Raw genomic sequence first — 23,234 nt, 5'->3', positions numbered from 1 at the left:
GCAGGCTCATGTAGGGATCCCACCCCTTTTGTGGGTTTTCATTCTGAAGCTATCCACAACTTTACACCTGAATGAATGCCAAGCCTCTCCGAATATATAAAGGAAACCTTCAGGAGCAATTTCAGAGTTACTCAGAAGAAGCAGAAGAAAAAGATTTCACCCAGCTCTGTCAGACAGAGCCTGAACCAACCATGCTTCTCCCTGCCATTCACTTCTACGGCTTTCTTCTAGCTTGCATCTTTACGAAAAGCTACTTGGCTTTCAAGAACGATGCCACAGAGATACTTTATTCGCACGTTGTTAAACCTGCTGCAGCGAGCCCAAGCAGCAACAGCACGTTGAACCAAGCCAGGAACGGAGGCAGGCACTACACCAGCGCTGGATCCGACCGTAACAGTGAGTATCCTACCGGCAGCACCTCCCCCGCGTCCCGCAGCCCTCAGCCCCCCGGCGGCGGCCGCCCCTCCCGGGCGCCGGGAGCGAAGTCCCGCGGGGAGCCGAGCCCCCGGCCGCGGCCGCGGCGCCCCGCTGCAGCGCGCTCTGCCCCCCGCCCCCGCGCATCGGGAACCAGCGCCCCGGGGGAGCCGGGGCGAAGGAAGATGCTGCTGGTTCCTGGCTGGATCTGCCTCGCCGGGCGGCCTCCGAGCGAGCGAGCCTGCCTGCCGGCCAGCCAGCCTGCCTGCCTCCCCCGTGCGAGTCCTGTAGGACCGGCTGTCTGGGGCAGGTTACTTCCTGAGGGAGGTTCATCCAGGAACACCGGGTTTCATGGGTTATCCGGTAGAGAAGCAAGATAAAGGAGTGAGAGGCATTTCCCAAGCCCTCGCTTTCTTAACTCACCCTCCCACTGCGGGCAGGGGAGGTGTCTGGGCTACTTTTCAAATGCAATAAAATACTCTGAATTTTGTGCCCGCTGTTTAGTTTTACTTCCTGCTGTAGCACTTACCTGCTTAACACCTCCAGCAAAAGTAAACAAATCAGCTCATAATTTACCTATGATCTCTGCTCTAACTTGCCTCTTTATATCTAGTCTTTTCCTGCTGAGTTTTATGTATGTATGTCAGATACATGGCGATCTGGAAACCTTCTGCTGACTTTGTCTGTTACCTCCCCTTCCCGCCTCCTTAAAATTAAAGAAATCCAAATAGAGAAACACACACCCACCCACCCACAACAATTTGATAAAAATAGTATCATCCCTGGAAAGTGAAGGCAAAAAGTGACACAGATACCTTTCAGCTAAGCCAGGTGTGTCAGCTTCTATGAATGCTAAGGGTTTAAGTGCACAGGAAACAACTCGTCATTATGAGATGGCTGGAGCAGCCCAGTAGGTATTCATTGTCAGTGAGCTGTCACTGAAGGAAAGCTGAGCCGGGAAAGACATAAAAAGAGACAGAGAGACAAACTCGAATCAGTGACCAGCTTCTTCCAGGTACATTCCTGAGTGCAGCTGCAGGAAGGCAAGCCTGAATCTTTTCTGCACGGCAGGCAGGAGAACAGCCCTGTAAGCAGTCCCTCAGATCAGCCTGCAGATTCACAGTCCCTCTGACTGCCCATCCTGAGACAGAGGGGACAGGGTGAAGTAATCGTAACTCAGTGTCTCTGTTCAGAACTTGCTTCCAAAAATCCAAGTAGAAACAGAAGCAGCCTGTAGCTGTGATATGTAGATGTACCTTCAAAGTCTTTTATGATTCACTCTAAAATGTTTCTAGTAATTACTCCTATTTTAAAGGCGTTAGTTAATTGCATTGTGTGTAGAATCTGCGCTGTAATTGTCCTTCAGAAAGAGGGAGAGCACAGCCAGTAAAGATTGCTTATTAAAATTAAGCGCACTGTGGGCGTTTATTTCAAAGTGTAATTACTGAAATAAACAGTTGTGTTTATTGCAGGGTGCAGAGCTGCACATACAGACGGGTACAAACATGCCTGTATGAGAAGCTCTGCATGTTGATTCTATGTCAGTTGCCTGAGAGAATCTGCAAGATCCTCTATGTTACATATAACATAGAGACTACTACAGATACAATAGACGGTGTTACCCTGAGGGCAAAATGACCACTCTGAAATCGTTATGCTAATCATTCAAACTTTATATGCAGAGCACCATTCCCTGGTAACTTCAGCTCTTACCACTTCTGCAGTATATGTGTTCAGAGAAGCAGTGCTCATGAGAGACTCAGTCTACTATAACTGGAATGAGAAGAAACACAGTATTTGAAATTAATTTAAAAGCATATAAACGGTTTCCAAGGCAGTATTTTCCCCCTTGCTAATGATCCAGCATAATTGTTGTAAACATCACAGAGCAAATTCCCTAGGCTGAGAACAAGCAGGAAACATTTCTTCCCTTGGGGCATTTTTTTCTCCTCTAAAAGGTATGTCCCTGAGAAGAAGGCTAGAGAATAAAATTGTCTCTTCTACCACAGCTACTGAAGTGCATATCATTATGATTCCTTTATGCTGTGGTAATACCCAGAGATACCATCAGCACTTCAGGCCCTTGGGTTGGGGGACACAACAGTAAAGAGATGTCCTGTAAAGATTACAGCCTACTTTAACTTCTGCAAAACATAGCTTGTTAATGGGAAGATGACTGGTTAAGGAAATCTCTCCATTCTGAATCTCAGTGTTTATTATTCTGTGCATTCTGCAGATCGTGTACAAGTTGGCTGTCGGGAACTGAGATCTACCAAGTACATTTCAGATGGCCAGTGCACCAGCATCAACCCACTGAAGGAGCTGGTGTGTGCTGGTGAATGCCTCCCTTTGCCACTGCTCCCCAACTGGATTGGAGGAGGTTACGGAACCAAGTACTGGAGCAGGCGGAGCTCGCAAGAGTGGAGATGTGTCAATGACAAAACTCGCACTCAGAGGATCCAGCTTCAGTGCCAGGATGGAAGTATAAGAACCTACAAAATAACTGTGGTCACAGCCTGCAAGTGCAAGCGATACACCAGGCAGCACAACGAGTCCAGCCACAACTTTGAGGGAACCTCTCAAGCGAAGCCTATCCAGCACCACAAAGAGAGGAAAAGAGCCAGTAAATCAAGCAAACATAGTACAAGTTAGAAGTCAGACATTCTCTCCTCTCTCATCTTCCACTCCTCGTGCCAAAATTGACTCACCTGTAACCATTTGCTTTACCGTTCTGACTGCTTAAAGACAAGTCTGCCATTGCTGTGTTCTCAGTTGACACTACATGCTTATTGCTTTGACCAAAATCAAAAGGGGCATTCTCAGCATATGGACTTTTTGGGTGATTTTCCAAATGCTCAACATGGGGAATAACACAAGCCTTCCAAACCCACACTATAAACTTTTACATTTTCTCCAGCCAAGGAGGCAAAGAAAATTTGCCATGAATATTCACTGACGTCTATTTTGTAAAAAGATGCTTTGTTGTGTGTTTTCATGAGAACAGTTATCACATCTATTGCCTTCTATATCATGTTTTATGAACTTGTGACAACAGCTTAAAAATACAAGACCTAGTATCTGCTTTCAGATTAATTCTAAAAAAAAAATTGCCTTGCATGCTGACCTTTCTCTTATCTCAGTATACCAAAAATTAAAATATGCATGGCAGCAATCAAAAAGTAAAGCTGAAAAAACTATTTATTTGTTGTTGTAATTATTTAATGAGCTATTATGTGTGTTATTTCCCTCCAAAATGTTCTTATGTTTATAGCTTTTCTCATGTATCAAAGTATTTTCCTATGATTTGTGGCTGGATTAGAACATACATTTTGTAGATAATGTAAAATAGACATTTTAGCATTCATGGTATATATATTTTCATTTTGAACATTCATAGACTTAGGTGTTACTTTGAAGTAGCAACATAAAAATTGTTTTTTTCATTCTCCATTCTGTATTATTTTTGTTTAAAAATGTGCAATCAAAAGACAGATATGATGACTTCCTTTCAAATTCATTGGTTTCTTCCCCCCCCAAAAAATAAACAGTGCTAAAAAACTGTATCGTCTGGCTCTATGTACAAAAATGCACACATTATAATCAGTCACATTTACTCTTAAAAAGCAGGAGAAAATTATTTGGTTTAAAAAAAAACAACTATCCATGATATTTAACATTAAAACAACCTTTCTGTGGAGTCTTTTTGGATGTAAAAATCTTATATGGCCATTTAACAGATGGTGCTTATTAGTGGCCCAAGCCAGGTTCCTATTTAACAATTTGCAAGTTGGGCACTGCAGAAAAAGTGTGTATTTGGGGAAGTTTTACAAGGTAGTAAGACATCACCATTTTTCTTCTTTTCATTAGTGATGAAGTCAAATACTAACCGTGAAAATAACATTTAGTTTAATCTTTCCCATAGAGCCAATAGACTCCTGCACATTATTCTTATGGAATGTATCAGGAAATACATATTAAGCAATCTACCCTTCAATACATAGTCCATGAATCACCTGTTCTTAATCTTTCAAACTATATTGAAATACTATGGGCAATATTTCATCATAGGATTCTGCTGTTCTTAAGTTATTAACTTTTACACCCATTTGCACCAAAGAAATGATTACACAAGAAGAGAGAAGTCTTGCCTGATCAGGTCTCACACAAGCTCTCTTTGACCTCCTCTTTATCTCATTCCATTTTGCATTTTAATTTCAAAAGATTCACCGTGAAGTTCTTTGCAATGATCTTCCTTGGTCATTAATGTAGAACTGTTTGAAAATCACTGCTACTGCTTGACTTATCAAATCCTAAATGTTATCGATAAAATGAATTTATTTTCCCTCAAATCTACCTTCAAGAATTCTCTTTAAAATCTGCTATATGTAAGAAAGAGCTACACACACACACACACACACACACACACACAATTTTAAGTAATCTACATGGTGGTAAAGTTAAAATAAACCACATTAATGACAGAGTAGGTTCAAGTTTAATTCTGTGATTGTGGAAATATCAGAATGATAAGATCAGAGACCATTTATACTCAAATTCTCTGATCTTAAAGGTGCTTCTTTTAAGCCTAAGAGGACAGATGATGAATAAAGGAGTTAGCAGGGAGAGAGGTGACATGACGTTGCTCCTAGGCATATCACTTCAGTGGACCTACAGATACCTTAGTCTATTTTAACAGACATTATAGTCTCATTCAAGCCTTTTTATATGGAAAGATTATTCCCAAATGCCAAACATGTATCCATTTTTACATTGTTCTCCAACTACTTCTTCAAGATGATAAAGCACAAAAGATTGAAATAATGGACCAAAATTTAACCAAATTATTTTCAAAGCCAATAGTTCACATCAGTAAAGTCGTCCTGCCTGTTCTGTTTGACTCCCAGAAATAAGAACGGTGAACCCCCCCCCACATCCTGCTCATGACTCTTCTACAGTCAGTAAAGTTTGACTGCAGAAACAATATGCACATTTAATAAGGGTTTGCATTTCGCAATAGCGATTTTTACTCCTAGTTGGTCTTTCCATGCAAAACTACCTGAAGAGGATAATTTGACATACTTCCATTAAGATGACTTCATGAAATTTTGCTGGACATGCTATAGAAAGACCATGGGGCCCATCTCTAAGTCTGGCATATTTGAGGAAACATGAGAGAAGCCAGTAGGAACTTTGTCCATCAGCAGCAACTTAACTTTGGCGTGCCACCTAAGTTAGCTATGGTCTCTTCTTTGGCCATGACTTTGGCCTTTTGTGGAGATCTACAGGAAAGTAGTGTTAGAAATATGTTAATCCTGATTTTTCTGAAGGAATAATATTACTGACTCATCTCCCAGCTCTGAATACTTCAATCTGGACTACACAATCTCCATTCTGTTTTATCCTGTTACATGTGAACTCACAGGGGTCTATCCAAAGATCTAGACAAAAGGCGTTATACGAGTACATCCAACTATGCTTCTTATATGAAAAAGTGTAAAGTTCAGTGGGTAGGATATATTCAGATATTATAAATGTATATGTATAATATAGGATATTCAAAGTGTAAAGTTGCAGTGAGTAGGATATAGGCCTAATAGATACAAAAGCATGTAAATACTTTGAAAAAGTACAATATAGAGTCAGACCAGGTAAGTTTTTACACAAATTAGACCACTAAATAGTCTAGATTTATTACACTAAGAATACATATAAGTTACTTTCTCAATAATATCATGCCATATGGGCAGATCACTAAGTCCAGGGGCTTCTTGAAAATAGTTTCAAATGCCTTTGAAAGAACCTAATAATTTTCTAAGTTCTCATACTTGCCTGTTTAGAAAACTAAAAGTGAATAAATCAGAATCTGTTAATGTGTCATCATTATTTCATTACTTTCAAGTTGATGAAAACTGTCCCCAACTAAGGGGTAAATTGTTTTATAATGAATGGAAATCAATTTTCATTAGATACCACTAGAAACAAATGTAGCCAGATGCTGATTGTTTTGATAGCATGGTAGCACTCAGAGGCACACTTCATAGAGGCAGTGGTAGATAGTGTCTTTAAGACATTTCCAAGTGCGGAAGTCAGAAGGGCCTGACACTTGCAGTCTAGACTAGAAAAGCCCTTGAGAAGTTTATTTATTAGTTTTTTAGTAACAAATCTGTTGCTCTCTCCTTTCCAGCAGCCTTGGAATCAAAACCACCCAATCCCAGTTCAGTCATTTGTTTGGAAATAAAGCAGACATTTGAATAACACCCTTGAAAATACCTAACAGATTTCTGCTAGTAAATCACTGTAGTTCTCCTAACCTTGACCTTTATATCCTTCCTGAAGAAGTACAGCATTAATCAAGAAAGGATTGTTCAATACATTCCACTGTGAGAGTCTTGTTGCTACAGTATTAACCTGGAGGTGTTCAGTGGAAAATTATAAGGAATCCTTAGTGTTGGAAGGTATCCTGTTCTCATGATGCATTTCCTTTCCCGTAGGCCAGGCAAGGGGCTTTGATTTTAATTTAATTGACATACATATAAACATCACTCCAGGCTAAAACTGAAAATTCTCTAGAGATTTATGAGTTAAGCAGACATTCTGTCACTGGATTTGTTAATTTTGCCTGAACGTCGCCCCCACAACAGAAAGCCTGCCCATGCATCTTTCTGAAAGACATCCAGCCTTTAACCTCACTCATCATATGAGTTATGTGGACTGACACACTAGAAAACTGTGATTTACAAGTGATGTTGCCTGCCACCGAGTTAATATTCAAACACTGACCTGCCTCAGTTCTTCCATGACAAGAAAATACTCTCAATTCTTAGCTAATGCTCATCAAAGTACATAGCATGAAAATAACTAGTCTCTACTAATTGCTGAGAAAAATCTTTACAAACACTGGACTGTAACTCCATTTTGGGAGTTTGTTTTTTCTTAACTCACTTTGGTTTGACAACATATAGTAGTGAATGAGGTAGTGTTATATTGCCTAGCTGGAGTTCAGGCCTTCTTAATACCTCTATACAACCACAAAGAAATACAGAGGACATCTTAATGACAATCAGGACTCCTGACTTTAATATAGCTGTTTGTAGAATATGGTACTTCATGAATGTAAAGGAAAATAAAGATTCAGGTCCCTGGAAATAAGGCCTAAATCAGAACACACTGGAACAATAATAAAGTTCTGTTTACTAAACCTCAAAGACAACTCCTGTCAAAAAGTGACACTTGTTACCATCTACTTAAACAAAAAGGTATTAAATCACCTAAAAATGTTTTGTTGAACACTTTGTCTATTCTTGTCCCCTGCCCTATTTTAGTAGTTGTACAATAGGGTATTATTGTTTAAACCCTTACCTGTTGTGAACTATACTTCCTCCAGCACACTTGCTTTTTGATACAGAAATATTTTAAATCTTATTTTTAGAATGAATGGATGCATTATTTTTTAGTTTTGACTACTAAGAGAAAAAGTCATGCTCTGACTTGACCTAGGAGTTCCACATTTTATTTGTTTTGTTAGCCCCAGTGAGAAGTGACTTAGTGAGGAAATTGCAAAGAAACTTAGTAAAAGCATAAACCAGTCTGTGAAGTTCGATGCTTTGGTGGGCTAAATAAAAGCTAACCAGGCACATTCATTAAAGTTCTTTTATATGAAACAGTGGAGAGTTGAGGGAGAGGGCCTAAGGAGAAAAGTATTCATCTAGCTCTACCACAAGAACAGCCACTGTGAAATGGAGGGACTATGCAGAGCTTTAAAACAGACTGTAGCACAAAGACTTTGTTTTAATTGCAGCTGAAGCAAGTTTAAACATCTGTTGCTTGTTACATTATTGTTTTATTTATTTACTTATTTATTTATTCATTTATTTTTTGCATGGGCTGAAGGAAGTTCTTTTAGATTCCCTATGGCCATTAAGGTGGGATGGAGAACAGAGGTCTGAGTATTTCTAAAATGTAAAGCTGCACAAATTTTGGTTTTAGCAAGGATCATTTACCTTTTTTTTCTACTGAAAAAGCCTGCTGAAACTTTTGCTTTTGTACATTTTTATTGCAATTTTTAGCATGGTAGCCAGAACAGGCAACAGGTTGTATTGCTGCATTGCATCTTTCAGGTTTAGATACTGAAATGTCTGAATCTGGGTGTGTCTAGAAGAGGAGAAAACAGAAAAAATGGATCAAAAAAATGAAACAAGATGACACGTGGAGGACAGCATATGCTGCAAGTCCTTCATTTTCAACTTCCTGAAGAATCATCACAACTTCTCATGAGACTTCAAAAGGTTTGTTGTGTCTGCAGATTGCCAAGCCAAACATCAGCCAATGCACATGCTATCTTCGGGATTTAACAGATTGCCAAGTCTACATTCTCATGGTAGATAACCATTTCTGACTGTCTTTGCCTTCTTTTCCCATGCAAAGCGAAGAATGTACAGCACAGCGTGTCTGTACCATCCACACATTCCATAATGAACAAGGGCAAGTCAGGGAGACCAGAATCTGACTTCTTCACAGCAACTCATGTGTCACCACATTGGTTGTATCTTCTGGTGAGTGACAACAGCCTCCTCTTTCTGAGGAAAAAGAATACTGCCTAAGCTGAAAAGGTTTGCATACAGGCTTCTTAGAAAGCGATAGGTCTACCACACATCTGGACATCCTTGTTGAAGAATTTTGCTCAAAATCCTGCTTACAATCTACATAAAATCTATCAGTAGATTCCCTCTCAGTGCTACCCCTATAAAATTACAGTAATCTGATTTTGTGAGCAAGACCACTAAGAAAACAGGTAGTGAGTTATCCATAAAATTTCTTTTAGGTGCTCTGCAACTATTGTCCTGGTATTTTCTTTTGAACTTCTTGTAATCAGTTATGAATCTTGACAATTCTGCCAGAAAAAAATGTTTGCAAGATCCTTTGCCAAGAATAAAGTAAATATTAAGATAATTTCCATTTTTATTTGCTTAATTAAATACTTTTTTTGCATACTTCTTCAATAAAAGCCCTCATTAGACAGACCATTCAAGCCACGGTCTGAATCTTAATTTAAGAATACAGTACTTTCTACTCAAATACTGCAGCCCCTTGCAAATCTGCCTGCTTCTGCCCTTCACTTTCAAACTTCTGGCTCTGACAAAATCTAAATCCTTTTTCACATGGTGTCTCAATGACCAAACTTTTCTTTCCAGTAGTTAGGTTACTTGTCCCACAATTCTCTTACCAACACACACACACAAAAGAAAAGGATGCATTACTTAATCCATTTTCTGAAGTGCTCATACCAAAGAAAACAATGTATGTGGAAACACAAGTGTACGGGCACAGGTGCGTGTCAGGAAGAATTTTTAAAGTAAGATGAGTTGGACTGCATTACTCAGAAAAACAGTAACAGGATACAGAGAATTTTTCTTTAGGTAGTTGGTTTACATCCAGCTAGATTAGTATGTTGGAAAATGGTTAACCTTTGATGGTTGCTCAGTGGTATATGTTAAACAGGCTGTCTCTATATAATTGCTGGATGACAGGTAGCCACAATGTTGCAGTTGGAAAAAATCTGTAACCTTGATTTTTCTAAAAACTAAACCGGATCAAAGGACTGATCCTTTCCAATCTAACATTTTCATGCTAGAACCAGACAAGCCAGCAAAGAATGAGGCAAAAGGTTAGCACAGGACTACTATTTTTAGGGAGTAGCATCCTGCAGGTTTTATTCACTATAAAGCAACTGTTTAGAAAAACAAAATATTCACAAACCTTTCCACAAGGTAGGCTGCGTTTTAAGGTACTTCCCTTACAAACCACCAAAAAGGTTAGAATGTAACATTAAAAATTCAAAAGAAGAGGAGAAAAATGAACTAGCTCCACATGATTGTTTAGTTTACCATGCGTGTACCATATACATCCACAATGAAAATGTCCAATTTTTGTGTTGGATAATATCTTTTCTTACCTGCTGCAATTTCAGCCCCTGATGGTATAGCTAGGACGAGTCTTCACTTCAGTAAAAACTTATATGGATGGAATCCCTCCTATATGAACTCTGGCAAACTGAGTTCATCTATGTTCTTCAGACACGGGACTAATGACTAACATTCCTAGACTTCTAAGAGTAAGGACTATTATTAGCATGACAAGAGATGCAGAAGCAATACTTTCAGTGTAGTAATAACTAGTAGAGCTTATACTCCTATTCATACCAAATCTAAAAATATTCATTGGTGTTATTTGATTCTCTCCATCACTTTAAGTTTAGTGAATTGTTTCAAATTCCATCACAAACATTTCATGGAGGTAACACATAACACATTAAAGCAATAAAACATGGCATGGTAATACGCACACACCAAAATTAAAACAAAAATTTAGGGGAGTGAAAATCCCAACTCTATTCCAAACCCAAATTAATCTCTTAAGTATTCTCTAATGTTTCACTGCATCATTCTGTATCACTGGCATCCGTGGCTTAATACCACATATTTAACAAGTTCATAGACTATCTCGTCTTTGAGTCATTTTGGGAAAAGGGAACCACCATTAGTCTTTCCTCAGAGGTAGGTGTTTCTCCAGTCACAATTGGATGCCTGTCAAAAAAGAATAAACTAACATTTCTTGCTTTTACTGAGATGATAGGGCTCTAGCGTAATGGCTGGTGCCTGCTGTTAAGTCACAGTGATAGTGGAAAACAGCCTCAGGGATTTCTGTCCTCAACTTCGATGAATTAATCTTTGTTAGGGTCATCTACAATAAACTCTGACACTCGAACACCCTGAACCACAACTCCTATAAACCAGCACAATAAATGGTGATGTTAAAGCTGAGCAGACAGGCCTACCCAACCTGAGCATTACTTAATGTCTGACCAATGTACCTAGAACCTAAGAAGACCATCCTGGAGCAAAGTGTTTAAGACTAGTCAACCATTTTAATGAAAAATTACATGAGGACTCCACCTCATCACCTACTTGCCAAAGCACTCCCCAAAGCAGTAGCAGACTTCCTTAAAGTCTTTAATCTTTCTGAATTTCACAAAAACTTTTGCATTCAGGGACTGTCATGAATTATTGGATTAGATACTAAGGGGTAATTCTCTTATCTTTAAATTCTTTTACTTTGTGTACACAAAATACTCATTAGCTCTTGAACTAACCTTTCATACCCCAGAGAAATAGCCTACAGGATTATTGAGTAGAGAATGTGTAAACACTCCAGGGTGAATATAACATTTTAGGGTGAAGCTCTAAAATGTGTGTCAAACATCAAATGAAATCTTTGTCATTTTTTTTCTCTAGCACATGCACAGGACATAAGCAAGATGCTTCTTCTGTGTGTCAAGTCTTAATAGACTCTGGAAGAAATTTATCTACCAGAACCATGTAAAACAATGCCAAAGGTATGACATAAAACACACATGATAAAACAGGTGAAACTCAACATACGTTTTTCAACACTTACCTACAATGACATGCAAGTATGAAAACACTCCATTGTGTTCAGATACCACACTTACTTTACATTTGTAGCACTCATGTTCTCTATTTACACTTCAACTATTAAGAAACTGAAAATCATGGAACACTTCTGTCTCATTAACTAAAATTTACAACTCATTACATCATTTTGTCAAAAATCAAGAACATACATCAGAAATATCTTGCAGAACTGTGTATGAAGGCAATAGCACTTAGAATTCCCCTTAGGGATCTGATCTATAGGTGACTCTATGCACACTGAATATGAGGCATGTAAGCAATCTTTGATATTTGATAGTCAACTATTTACATCATTTAAGTTATGCATGTGCATAACTCCCTTGCTGAATACATGCAGTTTTGATCTGAGTTCCACACAGCAATAGAAGTAAATGAATAGCACAACCCTTTATGTAAGTATTCCACACATCTATAGCATCTTTCATCAAAGAATCTCAGAGCAAGAAATAACCCTTTGCAATCATATTTGTAAAAATAAATATAAACATAAAAATATGCCAATATGAAATAAGATAAGATTTCCCCTGAAGGTGCTAATTATGATTTGGAGGGAAAACAGTTTTGCCTTTTTCAGCATTCCACTATCTGTTATACTGCCTCAAGATATACATTCCCTATGGCATGATACTGACTTTGGAACCACTGTCACCACAGAGCAGATACTCTGAGGCAGCTGCTATGCAACTAAGACTGAAAAAGCAAAGACCTTGGTCAGTCCAAAATGCCTGTGTAGAGGGCTGATAAGGTCTCAGTTGCAGGCAACAAGAAAAAGATTGTGAAAAGCATAAAAGAGAACTGTCACATGTTTATTTTTTCTAGTGATCAATCAGAACTGAAAAAAATCTGGAAATAAAATGCCTACCCACACTATGCTTTCCCAGTTTTTTTTTTTTCCCATATACATGTAGAAATTATGAGGAAGCCTAAGGCTTTGAGATCTTGTGTAAATTTCTACAAATAGCAACAGACATGCAAGAGAAAACCTGAAATACTGTCTTTTTAGGGACTTTCTAATCTCTTTAGATATGCAAAGAACCTGTGTCTGTCTCTGTAAACGGTGACTTCAACAGTTAGAGAAACATTTATTGGTGACTTAACGAACAGCAAGACTGCTATCTTACTTGAACAGAAAAACTCTGTAAAGAGAACTGACATTCCACTTCCTTACTTACAGTTCTGGATGTTCATTTTATGGCTTGCCACCACTGAAGTAATAAATTATGTATCTGGATAAAATGAGTGAAATACAATCCTGCAAACACAAGGTTCTGGCTAAAAGCATGCAATCACAGCTCAGAGTGCTGCAGATACCATGTTAGCTGCAAGAATGGCTCTAAGATTTTAAGTATTTTTAGCTTTATGTTGTCTTTTACAGATCTTGCACTTCCATAGTAGGAAGTTCTGTATTTTTTTGTAATTTTGCTTTCACAATTCACTTCAATTTGCAAAATGTTCCCTGATTGCATGTATTTTGCTTTAAAACACACAATAGTGAACCTGCTGCTGGTCAAGAAAAGATATATTAAACCTCTTTTGCCTGCATTAAAAACAAAATGCTTCAGAAACTTAGAAATTACTTCAAAAAAAGGGACAATTTCTCAGTTAATTTATATTACATCTATAGAAGACTCAATTGCAATTTTAAATTAAGAAATTTTACTTATTTACTCATTTATCACAAAAATCTTTCAGTATGATTTCTACCACTCCAATAACTTAATGTTCTCTGGAAACTCTATTACGAATTTCAGTCATAGAAACAGATGATTTTTTTTCCCCAGCAGTTAAATTTTCAGGTGAATTGCACTTCTGTAATTTGATTCCAATTTGTACGTATCTTCTTTCTTCAATAAAAAAGATGAAACCCCCACTTTTCTTTTCAAACATATGATTGGCATATTTACTGCATAATTGCAAACTACTGCTGTGGTTTCAGATGTTATACCCCTGCACAGAAATGATGGATTAGCCTACTCTTTACTTGCTTTGAGGCAAAAATGTTGCCTCTGTTCCTCTTTATCCAGTTAAAAACTGTGTAAAATTCTTCTCCTAATATGTGTGAATTTAGTTTTTGCCCCACATGAAATGTTTATATATGAACATACACACATATGCACAGTAACCAAATTATGAGATTGATTCAATAAAAAATGTAAAAGGCAATGGAACTGAAGCAAATTATGTATTCACAGAATGCCACTGTGATTCATGTTACTATGAAATGAATATGAAAAAGATGTAAAACCAAAAATCCCGATGTTCTTAACTCATGCTAAGACACAACATAAATTGACAATGATGTTAAATATGCTCTTCTTTCTGTGTCACTGACTAAGAAAACAGAAAATAAAAGGAGAATAGCAGTAACAAGGTCAGTCTAAACAAGAACCCAAGAATCTATATTGAAAGGCTTCCTGAAGAATCAACAGGTGCTATCAACACAAAACAAGAATCTTTTGACTCCATAGGGACTGTGGAAAAGCATGAAAACCTCTGAAGCACCTGACATTCAAGTGCAGCCAAAAGCAGCTTCAAAGTGCCATTTGGCTGGATCAACAAATCTCACCGCAAATATACATCATTTTGGATGACACTGAAGTCTGCAATCATCAAAGTTATTATATTTGATAATTTCTTCTGGACAGATCAAGCTTTATCCATCTAGCATAATAAGGAAAATGGGCTTCAGAACATGAACAGAACCAATTTTGGCATGTGATCCTCTTTCCTCGATCTCTCTTGCCTTTTAATCCTTCACAGAAGAAATTAATATGCATGAAAAAAATGCAGCGAGGAAACACTGGCTGGGCAAGAGAGGAGGTACTAAATGCAACAGACTGTTGGAGCAGGGGAAGAAGTGCACAACGATAATGTCAAGAAGAAAGGGGAAAAGAATTCTAAAGGTTGTGTTTGTTTTTCGAAATGTCCTACTTACCTACCCCTCAGAACCAATGTACAATAGGAAGAGCCATGGGAACCCAAGAGGCCTTATTTTGCTCCTTATAATAATGCAAACAAGAAAAAAGTCCAGAAAATCAGCTACAGTTGACTAGATTAATGCCTGTGCTCTTTATGAATGGAAGTATGAAGACCAGAATATCTGTCACACTGAAAAAAATGAAAAAAGTGGGAATGTCGCAGAACAACCTCCCATGACCATGCTTGTATATAACTGCTGCAAGAAAAAGTCAGAATTATGTAACCTATGTGATGCAAGATGATTGTGGATGCTTGAGGTGCCTACCTCAAGAAGAAAAATTCATTTTGGGCATCTGATAACAAAGAAGCAATGCTGAGTGTATGGCAATCTGCACAGAGCGGAAGAGTCAGGGCAAACTTGGAAGTCCTGAAAAGACACAACAGACAAATGCATGCTGTCAGGAATTAGGTGTAGAGAAATATTTTCCAAGAAATGTAAGACCCACTGAAAGGAAAAGAAACAGGTAAACACACTTTCTGAGCCAACGGATTTTCTAAAAAAAATCCCACATCATAAATGGTCCTGAAGACAATGAGACCAATACTTGTCAGGAGGAAGGCAGTTAAACTTCTAGCTAATGCTTTCACTGATGGCAAAGGCCTCCATTCCAGAAGTTTTTCAGCAATGTGTATAACTCTTCATTCTTTCCTTTTTTTACATGACCAATTCCTTCATTCCTGTGATAATACATTTTTTCCTTACAGAAGCTTTTTGAGACATTGTTATTTAGAAGGCACATCTGTATGTTTTCATTTAAAATGTTTTCCTTTGTTTACCATCACTCTCTCCCATGTTTCTCTGCATGGCAGCAGCTGATGTGATTTCTGTTAATTGCCGTAACTGACAAGACACCTCTGCATGTAAAATGCCTATTCTCTATTGTACCGTCCAATTTTCCAGGACTTTCCTGCTATTGCATTTATCAAGGATACCTGTGAACTTTGCCTTTGCTAGCAGGGATCACTTCACTCCTATTGTATGACTCCTACTTATGATGTCTTTGCAATCCCATATGATCATTTTACCCTAGTCCACAGCTGGCACTACCTAAACAGCCCAGCTGAGACATAACAAACTTCCTTCCATGCTGCTGCTTCTATCAGATCTACTCCTCAGAAAAGTCTCCATATGCGCTTTACTTAGGTTCCTCTTAACATAACTAAGAGAAACCTAAAAAGCTGTAAGTTAGATTCTCAAAGATATAAAGGACAGCTGAAAAAAAATCTGCAGACTCTAAAGCCTCTGGTCATTTTAGGATAGCCTGCATATAAATCACACATTTTTTTCCTAAAAATACTGTCAGAGGACAGTGTTAGGGCCCTTGGTGCACCCACCCTCCTTAAGTTTAATTGGCTAAGTTAAGAAGTTTAGCCTGCTAAGTCCAAAGTCAGCTCTTTCACTAATACTACCAATTACAAAGAAAGCTAAAAACAAGGGCCTGACCCTCCTTTCCTCCTTTTCCCTTGGGAGCTACTTTTAAGCAAGGTCTTTATTGTTGACCCCCTATGTCTACACTTGGTTGGGTGCCTCCCTGACCTTCACCCACACCCATTGCTCAGCTTCCTGGCTTGCCCTGGGACCTGCTGCCTCTCTGAGACCTTGCTAGGTGATCACTGGATTATGCCTGACCCCAAGGGCCCGTTCCTGACCCCGACTCATGTTTAACATCCTGTCTTCTTGCCGGTGGGGCTACTGCTCTTGCCTGCCTTGATAGTGTGCTCTGCTCCAGCCTCCCTTCCCTTTTGGAGTCGCTGGCCCTCACTGCTTCCCAATAAGCACCAATAAGCTCACAAGAGGTTTTTTTCAGACTTGTAAGGCTATCTTTACAGTGAAATATCCAAAACTTTCAGATGAGGACAGGGTGTAGCAATAGTATTTAACTACAAGGGTGTAGCAATAGTATTTAACTACACTCAAGTTACAGCCTAGAGATGTACAGTGAAGCCAGCCATGGCAACCTGAGACATACTTCTTGGATGACAAATGTGTGACCTGATGCGCAGCAAACCCCCTCCTCCTGGGAATTTTCTGATCAACCTGTCTCAGCTCCTGCCTACAGTAACACCGTAAGATGAACTGGAACATGCCGGCTTCTCCCAGTGAACTCACCGCTGCTATTTCAATCTCTCCCTCCTAGGATTAAGGGCAACATACACCATAACTTGGCAGGCGTCCCGGCCAGCCTGTGGAGAAGCAGCCGTCTCCCGGCCGGGGCTCGTACGAAGGCGGCGGTCCGCGGTCCGGCCCGCCTTCCCCTCGCCTCCAGACACTTCACTTCCTCACTGGGACAGGGCACCCCGCCCCGGCCAGCGGCGGCCGACACGGCCCGCACAGAGGCGGCGGCCCCGCGCAGCGCGGGGTGACCGGGGACCGGGGTGGGCGGCGGCGCCACAGCCGCGGGCTCCCCACAGCTCCCACCGCCCCCTCACAGCGCCCCGCCCCGCCCCGCCCCGCGAGCCCCCGAGCCGCGCGCTCCCCGCCGCCGGCACCGCCCACCCCGGCTCGCCGCAGGCTGGCGCAGCCCGGCCCGGCCGCGCATGCGCTGTGCGGTTCACCGGCGCGGCGGGCATTAAAGAGCTGGTGGTTGTGGTGCCTTGTTTGTGCGCTGCTGTGTGCCCGCTGGCTCCCTACGGCCTGCCCCGAGCGGCCGGGCGGGCACCCGACCCCACCGGGGTCCGGGTGCACGCGGCGGGGCTGGCCGGCCGCGCCTGGGCCCGCACGGCTCCGCAGAGCCTCGCGCAGCGCGGGGTGGGTGAGGAGTTAGGGCCCAGTCCCCGCTGGGGGCAGGCGAGCGGGCGGGCGCTGGATTCTTTGGATTGCGGACGTCGCGGGCAAATAAAACACGCGGGCGGGCGGTTGCGCGATCCGGGCCGCGTTCCTGCTGCCGGGGGGGCGGGGAGGGCGAGGAGCGGCCCCGCGCAGATGGAGCCCAGCAGCGGGAGCCGCGGCGCCGGGCCCGCCGTCATGCCGGTGGCGGCTGTGCTACCGGCGGGCGGGAGCGGGGAGCGCCTGGGTGGCGCCACCCCCAAGCAGTTCTGCGCCGTGCAAGGGAGGCCGCTCGTCAGCTACACGGTGCGGGCGATGGAGAGGTAACGAGGCAGGCGCCGCTCGGCTCCCGGTCCGCGCCCTGCGGCCGTTCCCGCCGGTCCCCCGCCGTGCCCCCAGTCCCCAGAGAGCCGCTGGCAGCCGCCCTCGCTCAGGCCCTGGGCAGCCCGGCGCGGCCGCGCTTCCGAGGCCTTGGTTTTGCGTTTCGGTGGGATCTCTTTTTCCCCCCCGGTCAAAACGTGTAGTGAGTGACGGAGTGGCCGGGGGGGACGGCCTGGTGCGGGCCGGGGGCGCTGGGAGCTGTGGCCGGGCAGGCTCCGTCGTCCCGGGTGGCTCTCCTCTCGCCTCAGCCCTGCCAGCGCCCTGAAGCTGTGTCACTTGCCATTTTTGCTGGGTGACTGTTGGGAGGCCCTCACCCTCAAAGCTCCGGGGTTTCTGCAACTGCAGTGGCTGGTTTGGTGAGCTACGGGCCTACCACAGCCATTTGAGATAGTCATAAAACTATCCAGAGGCCTTGAAAAAAAGGTCTCTTCAGCCATAGCCACTGGAGATGGTTTTACTAGCGTCCAGTACTAGCATTGAAAATAGATCTGCTCCTCATAGTGGGATGAACTCAGTGGCCTACAGCTTTGCGTTATGCTTTGCCATTATAGTTCATGGTGGAGCGCCCTGCTTCAGGAGGAAGCTGAACCGCGCCCTTGACTGTGTTTAAGGTACAGTCACAGGGCTGGATGTCGACAGCTCACATAGCGTGAGATCGCATGTGTAACTTTTCTTTGTTTGTGTTGGAGCAAAGCATTAGAGTAATGGGATATCTCAGCAGTCAGGTTTTCCCTTTTCGTAAGACTGTTGAATTCTAGGCATGTGACTGACAGTTAATATATTATTGTCAAATGTTAACATAATGTAAGTCTTGTATCTAGTGTCACTTGAAACACTGCAGGTAAGGAGTGGAGTGTCAGATGTATTCTGGATGTTTTGCAGTAACTTGCAGAAAAAGACCTTTAGATTTTAGAGAGAATGAATGGGAAGGAGTGGAAGGTGGTGAAAAGAAATGGAATTGCCAACATCTCCCAAAGTTCTTAACTCATGGAAACTTGTACAACATCAGAATTGGGACTCTTTTTCCATTCCCACCCAGAGAGGCTTCCCTCAGGTCACTTGTTACTTTATGAAAGAAATATTGCTTGTTTTCTTTATTTAACTTTCAACAGCAGCCAGTCACAAAGCTAAACACATCAGTAAGCAAAACCTCCAATCCAAAGCTTGTCACAGCTGTAATATCTGCCAAAATGTCATGAGAATCTACAGAGAAGAATAATGTCTTCACTTAGTGTATTGGAGACCTGAAAAGAGAACAGAGTGAGGTTTGGGAAGGAAATGATATTCATAGGAAAATAAAACATTATTCATTAAAAAAAAAAAAATCTTTCATATTTGCTGCCAGTGAGCTCTGGGAAAATAACAGTTCTTTGAGCAACAGTATTATATTTATGTCCTAAGGCTGCAAAAAATTAAAGGTTGAATTCTAGTTGTACAGTCCAGCTGGGCGCTTGATGCCAAGCTGATTGTTGAGAACAACAACCTAGTGCTTTTGCTTAACTTCAGTAGTGCAATAACTAGTGCCAGTGCTCTCACAGGCAGAGCTTTCTGCCATCTCTGTACTGAGTTGGATTGTTAGCTGGTATGTGTGTGTATGGGAGTTGGGAACAGATGTACTCTAAAGCTCAGAATGGCTTTCATTTTAATCTCAATACTTCCGACTCTGAAATTGCAGAGGAGGTACCTTGTTCTTTGTGTGAACGCGTGTGCAAAAATGTAATATTGAGGAACTGCAGTTTATCACATAATCTGTCACCCCGAAGTGGCATGTTTTCTGTTTAGCTTGATACTGTCTTCTGATGTCTGTTGTTTACCTGCTGTAATTGAATGAGTCATTGACTCACTAGCCTGTAATAACTTTCACTGAACCGGTTATCTCAGCTACTGAAGCTATTTTTGAGGGTTTTTTAATCTGTAAAAAAATGTAGCAACATATAGACAGAAATACAGGAGCAAATCAAGATTTCGCAGCAGCTTTGCATGTGGTTATTAAAAATCAGGAGAAAAAGATTTTTACACTGTTCAGCTGAAAGTAGTGAGAATCTTAGTGGTGTGGAAAAGCTGGCAGACAAGACAAGAGCAGACATGAATGAATAAGCAGTGCATCCTGTTGGATAGGATGACAGCATGTAGAATGTTGGCCTGCCAATAATAACCAAAGATGATGCCCTTAGGAAGAGGAGGTGAGAAAAAATACGGTGAGGAGAAATGGTTGGTTTTTATTGCCAGTACAGTGACGCTGATAGGAAGGTCAGGTCCTACCTTGCAGGTAAAATTGAAGTGTGTTAGAGAACTTAAATGGCTTTTTTTCCCCTTGGAGTTGTTTCTGCTTTTGTTGAACGACGCAAGGCTTTTGCATCAAGTTCAACAGAACTAGAATGACATTCCTCCATTTTGCTTCTGTACACACTAGTAGGGTTCTTCCTTAATTTTAGTTTGTGTGTGTGTTTGTTTAGAGTAGAACCTTTCCAATTCATTTTCTGAGATGGGGGGAGTCTCAGCTCTGTGGGCATATGCACACACATTTTACTAAAGCTATAGAGAGGAAAACAGACCAAGGTAAAAGTTGATTTAAAAACAATTGTGGGACAAATAAACTGCTGCTATTTTTGCTATGCTCAACTTTCATCAGTTGTTAAAAGTGCAGTGAGAAGTTACTAAGGAGGAAAGCGGAGTTAATACCTGGCAGAGTAAACTTTTTTTATAAAGGTTTCAGGCAGTTTTGTTTACTTTGTTTACTGTAATGCAGCCTTTTAAAACAAGCATCACCTGGGGGAAGCTTCCAAAGAACTGCCTCTTCAAAAGTGTCTTCTGTATTCATTTGCCAAGTATTTTTCCCTGTTGGCTGATTCATGCTCAGTGGCTCTACAGGTCACACAGTTGCGGTTTTGTTAAAAATATCTATTGTGATAGTTCTTTTTGTGTAGTTATCATTAGCTTATTATTTAAATTGTTTATGAACTAAAAATAATCAAATTGTTTTAACTTTATGAAGGTATCTTTGTTATCTTGTCTGATTAATAAGGAACATTTTCTTTTAGGAAAAAAATGAATGGCTTCTGTACGTGAGATGTTCAAAACTTCCTTACAGTGTTCACAGTGTACCTGTGAAACTTTTCAGACTTAAAAGCTGTCTGCTTTTATTTTTGTACTGTAAAAGATACATATGTATTTATATATTTTTTCATATATTAATGAAATATGTCATCAAGCTGTTACAAAGCAAAAGGAAGTTATGCTTGCTTTCTACAAATGCATTTTGTGCTTGACAGTTCTTTTTCTCATTTGATGCTTGAATAGTAAGATCAGCGAAAGTAATGCAATGATTTATCTTGTACCTCTGAAGAGTTTCTGTGGCAGTGAAAGATCACATCCTGTGCTACTAAAGCTGTCTCAGCACTGACTGCCTGGTTCTGGCCTTGCTTTGCTGGTACCACTGATGATTTCAGTAGGTTATATGTTAAACAGGCTGTTACTGGTCTAAGTAAGAGTTGCAGACACACAGATTTCGGGCTCTGCGCTGGTTTGTATGTGAATCAACAGCTAGAGGGTTAAACCTCAGTCCCGTTTGTACCTGAGCGTGCCGTTTGGGTGATACAGTCTCAGAGCGTAACTCATTGGTTATTTCACTTCCTCTGCAGTCTATTTTGTGAAGTCATGTAATAGCTTAATCTGTTGTTCAGTTAGTGAGCTCCTTTTCTTTGAGTTCTAGCTCAGCTAATATAAATGTATGTACTTTTGTTTGAAATTTAATGAAACGACACTATTTTCTACTAGGCAGTTGGTCTATCTGTAGGTGATAAGGACAGTTACAGGAAACAAACATATGGTCCTTTTCTGCCTCATTGTTTTCCATGTACTAATATTGATGTCCTCCCAAGGCAGTTGTAAAGTGATTATAACTGGGTTGTTAATTTTGTTTCGTTTGATCAGACCTGACTTTCCGTTTCAGAACTACGGCCTATGTTGTATGGAAGCCCTAGAGGTCTGTATGAAGTGCTTGTTAAAGCACATTAGGGTAGTCTCATCTTTTTCAGGCCTTGTGCTAATTCCTTCTGAAGCGTGCGTTATCTTGCTCTAATATTACAGTTATAAAATGGAAAGAGTGTTTACTATTTTTGAATTGATTTTGAGCTGGTCCTGAGCTGCTTGTTACTTTAGTATGAAATCTTTCTGAAGAGTGTGACAAATTGAGGGAGGGGGAAAAAAAATCCATTTACTGCCAGATTGAGTGTATACTGATATCCTTCTACTTCATTGAAACAGTTTGAAACATTTCCATAAGCAGATCTTTAAAAGAGTAACCACCTGTGTGGTGCACAGTTCTCACTTGTGAGAATTTTTAGTATACTTAACTGGGTTAGTACTTTTCATGACTTTTGGCGGGACACGTTAGGCTTCAAAACCTGAGCTGTTCTTGTACCTAATCAGTCTAGAGGATACCTTTATATTCTTATATGAATAGGTTGCATCTCTAAATCCCAGCTCTAATTATTTGCACATTAGTCCAGAATGAGTTTAAGGATGACATCCTCCAGTTTATAAATGTGTTTATCCAGACACAGGGTGGAGCTGTGACCGCATCCTGTCACTTTTCGGTGTATTGTATCACTGGAGGCCTTGAGCCATCCCACCCACCCTGTGCGGAGATTTATCTTAGGCTGGCCAGTACTTCTGTTCTGTTCCCTTCTCAGAAGATGCTGTGTACTTACTACCCAATTGCTTCATAATCTGTTTCATTTGACTCCAGAATGGGAGATGTCAGTGCTTTTCTTACACAGTCACTAGTGAATGTGCAGACTGTCTACTGTTTCTGGGAGCCCTGTAAGGCTATAGCCTTTCTGCAAATAGAAGTGCAAAGCCCTTATTTTCATTTAGTCTGAAATAACTCTTCTTGAATTTTGCTTTATTTAAACAAGTGATTCTCAATATTCAAAGGAGGAACTGAGATTAATTTGTTTGCTCTAGTTCTTAGTTGAAGTAATGCAGAGGTGTTAAGTTTTGTGGCTAAATATAAGACTATGCCAGGACTCATTTGAAAGATTTGAAAACCTTTTGATAAACCTGTGGTGAGTGATGAGTTGAAATGAAACTGGAGACCATATGACTTCAGATTTTACATTTGAACAACTTCAGTTCTTAAATGCTGAGGATATGTTGGTTTGCCTGTATTTTCTGCTTTTGTTAATAATGAAATGAAC

General features: G+C 40.8%; 2 protein-coding genes and 1 long non-coding RNA gene across 4 annotated transcripts in view; 2 read left to right on the top strand and 1 right to left on the bottom strand.

The window, feature by feature from the left end:
• Positions 1-17,298, bottom strand: part of LOC114017511 (uncharacterized) — a 46,178-nt gene extending 28,880 nt beyond the window's left edge. The window contains exons 1-2 of the long non-coding RNA XR_008731926.1: positions 16,996-17,298; positions 15,151-15,252 (exon numbers count right to left, since the gene is read on the bottom strand). This is a non-coding gene — a long non-coding RNA (uncharacterized LOC114017511). The remainder of the gene's footprint in view (positions 1-15,150; positions 15,253-16,995) is intronic.
• SOSTDC1 (sclerostin domain containing 1) lies at positions 7-3,941 on the top strand. Its single transcript, XM_005445110.3, has 2 exons — positions 7-396; positions 2,651-3,941. Exons 1-2 carry the CDS (start codon positions 72-74, stop codon positions 3,064-3,066), a joined length of 741 nt encoding a protein of 246 aa, XP_005445167.2. The 5' UTR covers positions 7-71; the 3' UTR covers positions 3,067-3,941.
• Positions 17,299-17,452: 154 nt separating the features above from the next.
• CRPPA (CDP-L-ribitol pyrophosphorylase A) overlaps positions 17,453-23,234 on the top strand; it is a 125,719-nt gene continuing 119,937 nt past the window's right edge. For both annotated transcript variants that reach the window (XM_055709517.1, XM_055709516.1), the window contains exon 1: positions 17,453-17,975. In XM_055709517.1, the coding sequence (XP_055565492.1) occupies positions 17,809-17,975 (167 nt within the window). In that variant the 5' untranslated portion in view covers positions 17,453-17,808. The remainder of the gene's footprint in view (positions 17,976-23,234) is intronic.

The sequence above is a fragment of the Falco cherrug genome, chromosome 4, assembly GCF_023634085.1.
Source record: "Falco cherrug isolate bFalChe1 chromosome 4, bFalChe1.pri, whole genome shotgun sequence".
Classification (NCBI taxonomy): Eukaryota; Metazoa; Chordata; class Aves; order Falconiformes; family Falconidae; genus Falco; species Falco cherrug.
Note: the sequence above shows the minus strand (reverse complement) of the source record. Positions and strands in the feature narration are given on the sequence as shown.